The sequence below is a fragment of the Pipistrellus kuhlii genome, unplaced genomic scaffold (genome assembly GCF_014108245.1).
Source record: "Pipistrellus kuhlii isolate mPipKuh1 unplaced genomic scaffold, mPipKuh1.p scaffold_m20_p_11, whole genome shotgun sequence".
Taxonomy (NCBI): Eukaryota; Metazoa; Chordata; class Mammalia; order Chiroptera; family Vespertilionidae; genus Pipistrellus; species Pipistrellus kuhlii.
In genome coordinates this window covers 38,971,145-38,984,498 of record NW_023425416.1, presented here as the reverse complement: position 1 = coordinate 38,984,498, position 13,354 = coordinate 38,971,145, and the positions used below count along the sequence as shown (strand labels likewise).

At 35.9% G+C, this 13,354-nt stretch overlaps 1 protein-coding gene across 1 annotated transcript in view; it reads right to left on the bottom strand.

The window, feature by feature from the left end:
• Positions 1–329: 329 nt before the first annotated feature.
• The window catches only part of ZCWPW2 (zinc finger CW-type and PWWP domain containing 2), a 60,581-nt gene continuing 47,556 nt past the window's right edge, over positions 330–13,354 (bottom strand). Inside the window, exons 6-9 of the mRNA XM_036431659.2 lie at positions 13,255–13,313; positions 11,587–11,657; positions 4,655–4,779; positions 330–913 (exon numbers count right to left, since the gene is read on the bottom strand). Of these exons, the coding sequence (XP_036287552.1) occupies positions 752–913; positions 4,655–4,779; positions 11,587–11,657; positions 13,255–13,313 (417 nt within the window). The 3' untranslated portion in view covers positions 330–751. The remainder of the gene's footprint in view (positions 914–4,654; positions 4,780–11,586; positions 11,658–13,254; positions 13,314–13,354) is intronic.

Here is a 13,354-nt window from a genome sequence, read left to right as displayed (position 1 = left end):
CAATGCCCACTAAGGCAATCCCTAAGGAATGGGTTTCAGGGGAGATGTTGAGAGTGGTATTACAGGTGTGCTTTGCACTTTTTATATAGTTTAGATTTGTTTTATAGTGAATATGTTTAACATATCTGTTTAGATTTTTAACTACATTTGACCATCCCCATTTCCAGATTTACTGGTTCCATGGAAAAGGATCCCGGATTCTGATCTTCCAAAGATCCACAACAGAGTATTAGCCAAATTTGAGCACTGTGGTTGAAATAATTATTTCCAATATAATAAGGCAATTAACATTTTTGCTTTTTAAGAAAAGCTCCAATTCTATTATATAACCATTTTTACATTTTATTGTGTAGTAGCTTAATTCTACTACAAATACACATTCTCTAAACATATTAGATTTGAATTATCTGTAAGAAATATAATAGACTTGTCAGCCACCTTAACATCCACATTTGAATATAGGGCTTAAATAACCATTGAAAAGCATGTATTTGTGCAATAAGTTTCACAATTCATTTTAAACTTAGGGCAAACAAGAAAAACTACAAACATTAGGGTTTCTTAAATTCTAAAACTGTAACACTAAATTTAATATAATTTGATTGGATCTCAAAACAATGTATAGCCTCAAAATATAAAGTAGAAAGTTATTACAAATATCAACTTTGGTATAATACATACCTATTTTACTAAACATTTTAAGTTTTTTACTTTGTTTTTATAATTACCTTTTGAAAATATTGATAATGCCCTATAATTCAGATATCAAAGCATCGATTTCTTTAAACTTGTCAGTTATATTTTCAATACATTCCCCAGCTTTTAATTTTATCCCGTCAATTATAACATAGTCCTCTTCACAGTGGTTTTCAAACAGATTGCTTGCAGAAGTGTCAGGGCCCCACTGAGGCAACTGTAAAAATAACCACACAATTCATCAGTACTATCTCAACTGTATCTGAAGACTAGGTTCAGTTATTTGAACAAAACATAAAGTAATTGGTAAGTCTTGAACCACAGCAATTACACAAAGTTTTCTGTTATGGTGGTGGTCAAAAAATGATCCCTATGTGTAGTATAATGTGTAGTAAATCATATCTAATAAAGAGGGAATATGCAAATTGACCATCACACCATCACAAATATGGTGATGCCCATAGCCACAGATGGCGGCACGCAGTCCCCTCAGCCCCACCAGAATCCCCCAGTCCTTTCACAGAAAATGGGTTGCCTCAAAAATTGGTTAAGCTTCTTAGGACAAAAAGCATTCAAAATCTTTGAAAAGGGAATTCCAATATTTATAAAAGTTTGGACTAGACAATTCAAGGTTATTTCCATTATAATCTTCTATGATTTTTTTATATTAACATTCTGAATTCACATAGTACTAGCTATATTGTATGTAAGCAGATATTATTTAAAGGAATGGCCTTTATTATTAAAACAACTTCATAAAACCACACTGTTAGTATGTCAAGGACATTCTGTGTGATTTTCCTAATGGCTGCAATTAATGCCCCTAAACCGGCAGCCAGACATCCCCCAAAGGGTTCCAGATTAGAGAGGGTGCAGGCCAGGCTGAGGGACACCCCCAGTGCACCGGGCCTCTAGTGTTAATATAAAACTTAGGTCTTGGTCTTGTCTGTTCCCCAACCCTACACTTTTAGTTTTAATTTTGAAAAAATTGGATCATTTTAATTCTGTGAGTTTTCTATATTTGTTTACTTTTAAAACTATTATAGGAAGTACAACTTAAAGCTATTTTCTGAGGTCATCTTCTCATAAGCATCTGCAATTCCTCACAAACAGGGATAATTTTCTTAAGTTTGTTTAGACAGGACACTGGTAAAAACAATGCAAACATACCCACACATAGGAGATTTATAACTACAAGGTTCATTTGAATTAACTTCCCAGAAAATTCAAGGAAAAAATGTAAATAAGTATTTTCATATATCAAAAGTATACTATAATATAAATAATTATTAAGTAAATTGTTTTCTTTGTAAATGGATTATCTAATTTGTAAATTACTCGGATTTTATAAAAATCTGAAATGAATCCCTGCCCACTGCTTGACAAGTTAGGACATGTCGACCCATTTTAATATCATCTAAAGAAGAACATAATTAGGAAGGTGACTCCACTGAGGAAAATAATCTTAAAGTATTTCAATGATAAATAGAAATGAATTCTGATTTTCCATATGTATGCTGTTTTCATGTTGCTACTCTCATCCATTAGTATAGATGCTTGCAAGAAATCAACTTGAAAACTCATATGTGAAGTGAATGATGAAAGCATCATCAAATTTACAACTTTGAAAATAGCTCAGACAATAGTTGCTTAGAGTATGAACATGCTCAGAACTTTAAAGTTATCAGATGGTTCTTTTTGGTGGATTAGCTTATAAGAGGCCACTTTTTCCTAAAAACAAAATGCAGCTCCCATTTTAAGTAGAAAAAAAGGAAGGGAAGGAAGGAGGGAGGGAAGGAGAGAGGAAGAAAAAAAAAACCCTGAGGTGGTCACTTCTTTGCGTTTAAAGTGGAAAGTACTCCAGGTTTGATCATTGGTTTCACTGCTATTCTCCCTGCTTAAAAGTGAACAAGGCCCTAAATACCCTGAGCCTGGTGTGAATGCCAGACGTACAAAGCTCAGTGTGGAGAATGGCTTATAAACCAGTCGGCAGGAGGCCTTCCCTGCCTGCCAGTGGGTTAAAATGGTTAATTTTTACAATTCCTAAATGCCTTTTGAAAGCATATAATATTATAAGAATCTAAAAAAGCAAGCTCTTGCCTGGTGATGTATTAAAATTATGTGTTGTACCTGAAGAAATAAAAATCAGAAGTAATTTTCTATTTTATCAAGTTACTAGTTATAATGGCAAAACAGAAGCCAGTTCTGTGACTGTAAAAGCTCCAGGACATCTCTATAAAAATCAACCTGGCTGTATTTTTGAAAAGATGAACTGCAAAGACTGAAAACACATTGTATAGAATCATATGGTGCTCAAACAAAACGCACATTTGCTAAAGAAAAATGTACAATAATCTATAATAAAAGGGTAATATGCTAATTAGACTGGAAGTCCTTCCTGATGAAGCTGGGGACGGAGGGAAGCCCGGTCCCTGGTACCCGCGGGCAGCCTGAGGGAAGCCAGACTGGGTCCTGGATGCTGGAAGGAAGCTGGTGCTGGCAACCAGGGGAAGGAAGGCCTACTCTTGCACGAATTTTCGTGCATCAGGTTTCTAGTTAAATATAAGATACATCACCAATCTATAGATCTTGTTCTATAAAAGGTGAGATACAGAAAACAAAATTTTTGATAAAAAGGAACTCTAAATGTAAAAATAGCATTTTCAACTGATTAAGAAAACCATTTTGTTTTTCAACTCAGTTAAGTTTTTAACATTAATTTTACATATTTTCTTTTAACACACTGATCTCCTTAATTGTAAATTCTATACATTCTCTTGATTTCAAAGTCAATAAAGGAGGTGTTTAAGAATCTTCTTTATTCTTGCTGAAGTTCTGAATAAAATCATGCAATAAAGTGTGTTCACAATATCTTCATTTCGGGGGGAATGAGAAGTAGTGAGAATATGGGGAAACAGATAAAGACATCTTTGCATTCCTCTCTAGTGACCACCATTGCCATTTCTCACCTATAGTAACAACTAACCTTAGGTGTCACTACACAGAGCACTTTTCCCAGTTTGTCTTATTTAACCTCCAAACAATCCTCTGAGGCAACTTTGCCAAATTACACAAGTTGTCAGTGGCAGACCAGGGTTGGGACGCAGGCTGTATTCTAGAGTCAGGGCTCCTAACCACTGTGCTCTCAACTCCAGACCCACTACCTACCTAAATAATTGAATGAGAGAATGAGTAACGCCATAAGGATACTTGTCTCCTCGCTGCCATTCTCCTTCCTAATCACATAGGGAACAGCTATGCAGCCTGTGGAAGTGGCTGCCGTATGACTTATTTTTTTCAGACCTACCACATCGCTGCTCTGTATTAATGACCTGGGAGTTAAGACAAACCAGGAAACAATACATGGAGCTCATGTGCTGAGCAGTTTCTCAACCAATTTAAATTTCTGTTGTCATATATAAGTATTAAATAAAGTTAAGGACATGTGGCCTTTCTCAGGCCAACGTGTTGGCCAAAAGGAAAAATAGGACGAGTCTAGATATGAATGGTGAAAGGTATTACAATAAAAGATTCTATCTAGTATTTTAATAATGGAGCCTGTCCCTATAGAAGCTATCCCTATGCATGAAACAGACAGGGCAGATTTCCCCAGCTGCCCTAACCCCAGTGCCCTTCCTGACTGTGGAGACTGGCAGTGCAGAGGCCTCTTTAGTGGCATTCCCTTCACTGCATCAAGCCCCTACCATCTCTCTTCAATTCCAACCTCAAAGATCTGAAACAAAAAGAGCACCTCTGCTGAAAGTCAGGTATTTTTTCAAAGACTGACAGATCTATTCTGATTTCTCAACAGGCTACTAGTTTATCATTCAGCTCATGATAATCAAGGGCTCAAATTTGAGAAGTGAGAAAGGTTTTCCATATACTTAAAATGTCCACCCAGGAACAATCTCTGCCATGTAAAGAATTTGAAGTTGTTACTTATAACTATCAATATTACCTTTTCTCCTGTATTTATTTCCTCTCCACATTCCTCTTCAGGCTCTTCTGGTGTTGTTGTGGGTTCTAGAGCTTGCTGTAGCATTTGCTCCAGTTCTTTTAGTAAAATTTCTGTCTCAGATACAACTAAAGAAACATAATTAATATAGTAAAAAATGCTACATCTTAATTAAATCTAATTCATAATCGTAGCCACCACAAAAGAGGAAATCTTCCAAATGTTAAAGGATAAGAAATAATATTAGAAATAAACTTTACATATGCCCTCTACTTGATACAAAATTATTATAGATTTCAAGGTGAATATTTTACAATTATTCCTTGAAAAATGTAAATGACATTTTTGCTATGTGTTAAGTACCCCAAAACAACAAAAGCTCACTAAAATGTGTGCTTTTTTAAAATCAGGAGCCAAGGACACTAAACTAAATTATGTTATTAATAGACCAGGGGTCAGCAAACTTTTCCTGTGAAAGGTCAGAGTATAGTTCAGGCTTTGTGGGCCAGATGGTCTCTGTCACAACTGCTGTAGTGCAAACCATAGACATGTACGCAAACAAATGAGAGGGGCTATGTTCCAATAAAAATTTATTTACAAAAACAGGCAGCCAACAGTAGGACTGAGGGCCACAGTTTACCAATCTCTGCAATAAACTATTAAAATTACTCTTTGAAAGTGAGCCATATGATTAAGTGGCTAGGCTAGATACAGGCTCGTCCATTTCTAATCCAAATATCAATACACCTTAATTGCCTAATCTGATATATTTTTTTAAAAAAAACACTTAAAAGTTTCTTTTGTGTGTGCTACTGTGACAGGAACATATTAAATTGGCAAAAACAAAAAAAAATCTGGTAATTCACTGAACTTGCTGAGATAAAATACCCCCAAAAGAAATAAACACCTATTATAACTCTATAGACCCAATTACTGATTAACAATATGCAACTGAATTTCTGATTTAAATAAAAAAGCATTTCATTTGTTATAGAGTCTCGTTGAGGTAATGATTAAGGAACGGAAGCCATGTGGAGCCTGCTGTCCTGAACAAGAGACAGATGGAGCACCTGAGAAGTCCTTCCAAAGGCAACATGATTCAAAGAGAAAGGCCATGAATACACATCCCATCACCTTCCACTCTGGTTACAAAAATCTGACATACCACCTCCTATTATCCACCGTTCATTGGCAGACCACCACAAATCACACTACATAGAACAGCTGAAAGTTCATGGAACATGAAAATAGACCCAGCAAGATACACACTGTAGAGCTAAAATATTATCATTGAATACAGAAGCAAGGTGTTCCCAGCAACAGCATTAATTTTTAAGGTAACTGTTGAATGCATTTAAATTTTTTCTTATTAATACTGTTTAGGAAAAGTGAAATACATATCCACATGATATTATAGCACCTCATGTCCACATGAGATTATAGCCCCTCATGCACACACATGCCTGCGCGCGTGCGTGCACACACACACACACACACACACACACAGACTTATAAACTAAGCATGGTTGTAAGGTAAAAAACAAAAATTATAATGTGAAAAGTTTTATGCATTGTTTTGTTTTCCTGATTTCAAAAGAAGCCATATTTTATTATCATTTTTGTTGATAATTTTCTCTTACCTATTATTTCTAAGAAAGAAATTTTAAAATTCTGCTAAAACATTGTTTATTAAATAATGGTGTTGAATAAGGTCATGGGAGATTATTAAATAGATAATATTTATCCTTCCCTGGTTGTCCCTGGAGTACTGAAAAAACAATTTTAGTTTACATTTTTCACATTCCAATTTTTAATTATTTTATTTTTTAGAGAGGAGAACAGGAGGGCGGGGGAAGAGAGAGACACAGAGAGAGAAATATCAATGTGAAAGAAAACATCGATCAGCTGCCTTCTCAATGCCCCCTTACCAGAGATTGAGCCCACAACCTGGGCATACACCCTGACCAGGAATCGAACAGACTACCTTTCATTGCATGGGATGACGCTCAACCAACTGAGCTACACCAGCCAAGGCACATTGTAATTTTGCCTACAACAGAAATTTTTCTGTCAATATTTATTGCTTGCCCCAATTTTCTTTATATTAAATCAACAAATATTTATTCTGTGCCTACTAAGGGCCAGGGACTCAAGAGAATAGGTCTAGACCAATAAGACTTTCTGGTCCTCATATCTTCACAATCAATCTTAGGTTTCTCAAAACAGCTTGAAAACAGCATTCTGATATGCCATTTCACACTTTAGTGCCAGTTCCTATGTTCAAAAATAAAACAAGCAAAAGCTGGAATGATATGTTAGTTTCATCCACATAGATCTGTGTTCTATGGTAACTGCTAGAGCCTAAGAACATGAAATCTGAACTATCACATTCTAGATAGAACAACGGTATTCAAAGTTTGGTGGACATAGGAATCACCTGGAGAGTTTATCTAAAAATATGAAAGCTACCCTGTGTCCAGAATTTTCTAGAGGAATGTACATTTTTGCTGAAGCAATTTTGTTAATGAAATTGGCCTCTATATATGACAAACTTTTCACTTAGTAACTTGTTACTTAATAGACCACTACTTGTGGCTACTTTACACTGATTCTCCAGCGCTATTCATAGGCGTTATGTTTTCCTGCTTCTGAGTCTATGGCTATTGACACTGACATTTAATGCACGGTTGAGAAGATGGATTTTTGAGCTATGCTATAAAGGAAAAATGGCACAAAAACATCTTTATATTTCTAAAGCTATGCTAAAATACAATCAATTTATGATAATGAACATCGGTGCTGAATGGCATTGTAGACTCTCTGTTTTCAAGTGATCTGGAAAAATATGTACACTGCTTTTTGAACAAGGGTAGATAAAGTAATGGATGACTTCATAAATCAACCAGGGTCCATAATACCAACTTGATGGATGTCAAATCCTGTTTCCAGAGCCACAGGAGCTTTGCTTTTCTAAATAGGTATTCCTATTTTGTGAACTGATAGAGTTCAAAAATAATTCTCAAGAAAGAGGAGTTACTGTAATCTACAAACTAGGTTATCAAAATTGGTCAATGATAGCTTCCAAAGATAGAGACAGAATAAATGCCTTTGCTGATTGTGTGAACAATCATCTTCTATCAATACTGATTATCCTGCAGTTTCCCTGACTTCTTTGAATTTGTTGTTCAAAGTAAAATGATAGCATTTCAGCTGTTCCATCACTCAGAGAAAGTGAAAAAGAAATCTCATGCTGAAGTCCATATCTAGCTTTTAAAAATGAAGTTTTGTAAAATAAATCAAATTGTTTTTCCATTCCCAATGAGAAATGCTGTTTGTCTTAATAAATCAGTCACTATTTTCAAAGCTTTCAAATGCATATTTATGGAGTTTTCTTTCAACTCTACTTCTCTATTAAATGTTTAAAGAAGCTGTTTCCTTCCTATGTAAAGAAGCTACTGGTTGGGTCACCCCAAAGCTGGCACTAAAAAATATCATATTAAATAAATTTGCAGGGACGTTTCAATAAGGACGTTTAGAAGGCATTCTTTAGAAAACTAGGTTTTGTTTGAATTTTGAGTAACCAAAAACACTCCTTTGTCTGCTTATAATGAATATAGAGATGAGTACAATACAGGGTGAAATGTAATGGAGAAGACAGCATCCTTCCTGAGGACACAAACAGAAATTGGAAGCACAAGGCTTTGTACAAAGAGAATGAAGACCAATCACATCTTACCAAGAGGTAAGATTTGTCTTGAGTAGTAAGATATCACCTCTCTCCTTATCACCCCTTCTACCTCCCAGACCCAAGATCCAAGCTCTTCATGCTCTTGATAGGACTCACCCCACGATGCAGGCCTTTTCTATATTAACCACCCCCTTCCATGCTTACATGTCTCAAGTTGATTATGAATACATCATTTGCTAATTTAATAATGAATGCTAATAGATTATTAGTTTCCCTGGGAATTATTAATATGTCAATATCTTTTTTAATCAAACTTTTATAGACTGACTATTCACTGAAAAGAAAGGAGCTATTTACCAACAGAAAATAGTGCTATAATTTGAAAAATGATAAAAACTAAAATATTAAAAGAAATAAAAATCAATTCATTAAAGGAGATACTAATGGCAATAATTACATTTTAAAATGCTTAGACCAGTAGTTATACCAGTGGTGTACATTTTTAAAAAATAGCTTTAAGGTTCCTGGTACTTAAAGCAACCAAAGAAATAGCTTCACACTTTGATTAATTTTAAGAAAAAATGTGACCTTAGAAAAGTCATAAAACCTCTTAAGTACCTCAGTTTTCTCATCAATAAAATGGGATATAATATCTACTTTATCAACCTCATACAAGGGTTAACTAATACATAAAATAATTAAAAGAGTGAGGATATATAGAAATTGTTATAAGTATTGGTTTTCATTGCTATTATTATTGTTATTAATATTTCATCATCATAGATGAATTTCTTATCCCTAAACACTGGGGGAAATGAATTATAAAGATAATACAAATAGAGGTTGGGGCAAAAATAGGTTTATAGTTGCTCATATGAAAAATAATATAATAATTAATAACAATACAAGAATAAACTCTGTTTCACATACTTACAACTGCAAACCTAATTTTTGCCCCTAATTCTTGGTATCAATTTTCCAAAAAATACAGACATGTTCCACAAATAGTTATATTTTAGATTAAATCTTTACATAGTGGTAGGTATACAGTTTAAATTATTTAATGATTACTCAACTTTTTCTCAACTATTCTGTCCTTTTGCCTCACAAAAATTACTTTATTTCCAGAAATAGTCCTCTCCATTTTGGATAAGCTGGCTTTCACTGCATCTCTTGATTACAGAGGAAGAAACTGATAGTTGGAGAGGCAAAGTAGCTGCACTTAATTAGTTCTCCTCCTGATCTCTAGGGTGTGTGTGAGGGTGACAATTGGTAGAGAATATATATATAAACCAGTGACTGGAACGCCATAAGGACCAGAATGACCGGTCACTATGACACCCACTGCGGCTAGCAAACCCGCCCAAAGGAGGGGGGTGCGCCACCAGCCAATCTCATGTGGCCCCTCCCCCCAGCCAGCCTTGCCCTGATCTGGCCCTAATCAGGGTGAGCCTGCTAGCCAACCTCCCAATCTCTTCTCCTCCCGATAGGCCCGGTCCCAATCCAGTCCATTGGGGCCAGGCCGGCCAGACCCCACCCATGCACAAATTCATGCACTGGGCCTTCAGTAACTTCATAAAAGAACAGCAAATCTGGATCAGAAGACCAATAGGAAAGCTAGTCCAAAAAATAAGGCTTGCAGAGATTCCAGAAGAAGATGATATAAATTTCCTATATTACTTGATCTCGGGTTGATTCTGCCTTAAGAATAAATGTGAGGTATTGGAGGCTTGCATTTAGGGATCCATAGAAATATAGGTAGCAGGTAAAATATCTGAAGAGGACTAGACTTCTGTTAAATAACTACTCTCTCAATATGTAGACAGCTCTTGCAAAGAAAACTGTAGGCTAGATGTTTTTGCTCTTCAGATTTTCAAATGAGATGGAGGAAGTAAAACACAGATTGGGCTATTTTAACAATTAACATTGAGGCTTTTAAAGCCACACAGAATGTGAGATCTCTAAAAAGACTTCCTTTCCCATGGATAAGTCCTTAGATGAATTCACTCATTTACACAGAAGAGTCACTTCCTGTCAATGGGCTCCCAATGGCACTGGGTTTCTTATGCAGTACCCCTTGCAAGTTGGAGGGTAGAAGGATCCCAGTGATGTAGCCCTCAGCTTCAGTGCCAGGGCTTCCTAGTGGGCACTCAGGCAGGGATAAGCTACAGGAATATTTGAACTGATCTTGTGAGGCAAAGGGACAAAATAACCCAAAGGGGCACATAAATTAAAAGGAAAGAAGCAGCCTTTTAATTTAGAGAAGAGATAGAAACAATGTTATTTTATAGTAGTTTAGGAAAACAATAAAGGATTGAAGTAATAATAACTATCCCAACCTTTCTCTGCCTGTTTTTCTTTCTTTCAATGAGACTATAAATAAGTGACTATTTAGCTAATTGAAACACGGTGCCATAGGGTTCTGGTCGTGGCTACAAGCGAAAGGGAGAGCATGAATAACTTCTGGGGGGTTACTGTGCTTTGAAACCTCTGTAAGGCTGCCTAAGTTCCATCTTGCAAATAAGCATTTGCCTGCTTTTCAAGACACAAAAATGTACAAAGGATAAAGCACTTTTGAAATTAAAACCTTCTCCCTGCATTCCACATTCACCTACTGTGTTCTAATACCAGCGGCTATTGGGCTGGGAGCCCCAGGCTGCCACTTTTCTTCCTTCTCTCCCTTTGGCACTCCACTCCATTTGGAATGGAGAGGGTCTGGATTGAAATGTATTGTTGCTGATATTTCTTGCCACAACTGCTGGTACTTTATTTTTTTAAAAATTATTTCCAGAAACAGTCCTCTCCATGTTGGATAAGCCAGCTTTCACTGCATCTCTTGATTACAGAGAAAGAAAGGTAAAGAAGAGGTAAAGAAGCTGCACATAATTAGCTCTCCTCCTGATCTCTGAGGTGTGTGTGAGGGGGTGACAATTGGTAGAGAACAGCTTCATAAAGGAACAGCAAATCTGGAGCAGAAGACTAATAGGAAAGATGGTCCAAAAAGAAGTGCTTGCAGAGATTCCAAAAGAAGATGGTACATGCTAAAAACAGAGAACATTTAATTTAAAAAAATACAAATGTAAAGACAATTGAAAAGCCCTAGAATGTAAATCAATACCCAAGATAACCCACTAATGTTTCACAGACATGTATATATGTACATTATTTTTCTTCAAAGGACTACAACAATATTTGGTAGAATGAAATAGAAGTAAAAGGACTAAAAGCAGGACAGGCCTTCACATACCCATATTTTCCTTTGATAAGGCATCATCTGAACAAACATTTTCAAAACAGCATTTTAAAATACTAGCTTTCCTAGAAAAAAAAATGTGACATAGTTAGTTTGAAATAATCAGTCATGTATATTTAAATCATTCATGGATATGCATTGGTAACAATAAATTATCTATACAGTGGTGCCTCGCATAAAGAACGCCTCGCACAGCGAACGCTGCACACAACGAACTTCATTTCATGATTCATACAACGAACTTCGTTTCACACAACGAAGTCGCCCGAGCTTCCACGACTTTTATGTCATCTTAGCATATTTTATGCTACAGAACGAATTATTTTTTTTAACATGTATTGTTATGGGAAAACGTGTTTCACATAACAAACTTTTCGCATAACGAACTTTCTCCTGGAACAAATTAAGTTTGTTGTGTGAGGCACCACTGTATATAAAAGCCTAAGTGACCATTATGACTGGACAACCAGCAATAGCTATGATGTGCACTGACCACTAGGGGGCAGATGCTCAACGCAGGAGCTGCGCCCTGGTGGTCAGTGCACTCCCACAGCCAACCTCCTGCAGTCCCTTCCCTCTGCCACCTAGGGTCCCTCCCCAAGGCTGGCCAGCCCCGATTGGCCCTGATCACCAGCCATGCCAAGGGACCCCACTCAGGCACAAATTTGTACACTGGGCCTTTAGTGAGTATATATTTACCTTAAAATACTCTTCATTGTTTTATACTGTAAGACAGTATGATACAGTGAAAAACCAAAGGGGAATAGTATTGATTTGGTCTCTCTCTAGGTGAAAAGCACTAATAATCTACCAAGCACCTTACATAGGCTTTTTCATGTAATCCTTCCCCCAGAAACGTACTAAGTAATTGTCACTCCCATTGTGTAAAGAAACCGAAGCTCTGAGAAGTTGAACAACTTGACAACACAGGTAAGTGGTTGAGCATGACACACTAAATTCTGTCTGACTGCAAAATCCATGCTATTCCACTACATGGTGTTGTTGATTAAGAGTCAGAAAACATTTGTCCAAACACATTTTCTCTAACCATAAGATCTTGAGAAAGCCATTTAGCTTCTCTAAGCCACAAGTTCTTCACCTTTTAAATGAAGATGACTGTGGTACTTCCCCTACCTATTCTGATGGTGTTACTGGAAAATATAAATGAGATAAGGCAGCTAAAGTCATTTTTAAAACTTTATTCATTTTCTGAAAAAGGACTATCAGAATTAGTCTTTGAGTAGGACTCTCTTTAATACTGTACAATACTGATTTCCATTCATTAAAAATAAATAAATAAACAAACCATGGCTTATTCAATGATAAACACTAAAATTTGTCATCAGTACTTATTAGTTCATTATAAAGACCTGTTTCTGGTTTCCATTACCTATTTAAACTGAAAACCTGCTTATCATCTAGTTGCTTTCATGATATTAATCTTTGAAAGTCCTGGTTCAACATGTTTGTATAAACATCAAACTTTCTCCATACTTTTATAACTACTACTCATCATTTTACTAAATCTTTTAGAAAATTTTAAACCCAATTGTCTCCCGAGAGAAACAGAATCAAGAGCCAGGGGAAAATGCCATATAATAAGTAGACCCAATATATATTTCAATTTTATTATAATACTTTTTAATTTAAAAAAAAACATACCTTTTCCTTTTTCTGAATTTGGGCTTTTTTGTTTCAGTATTATTTTTGGAAACTGGCAACTGTAAATAACAACAACAAAAAAGAAGAGATAATTCATATG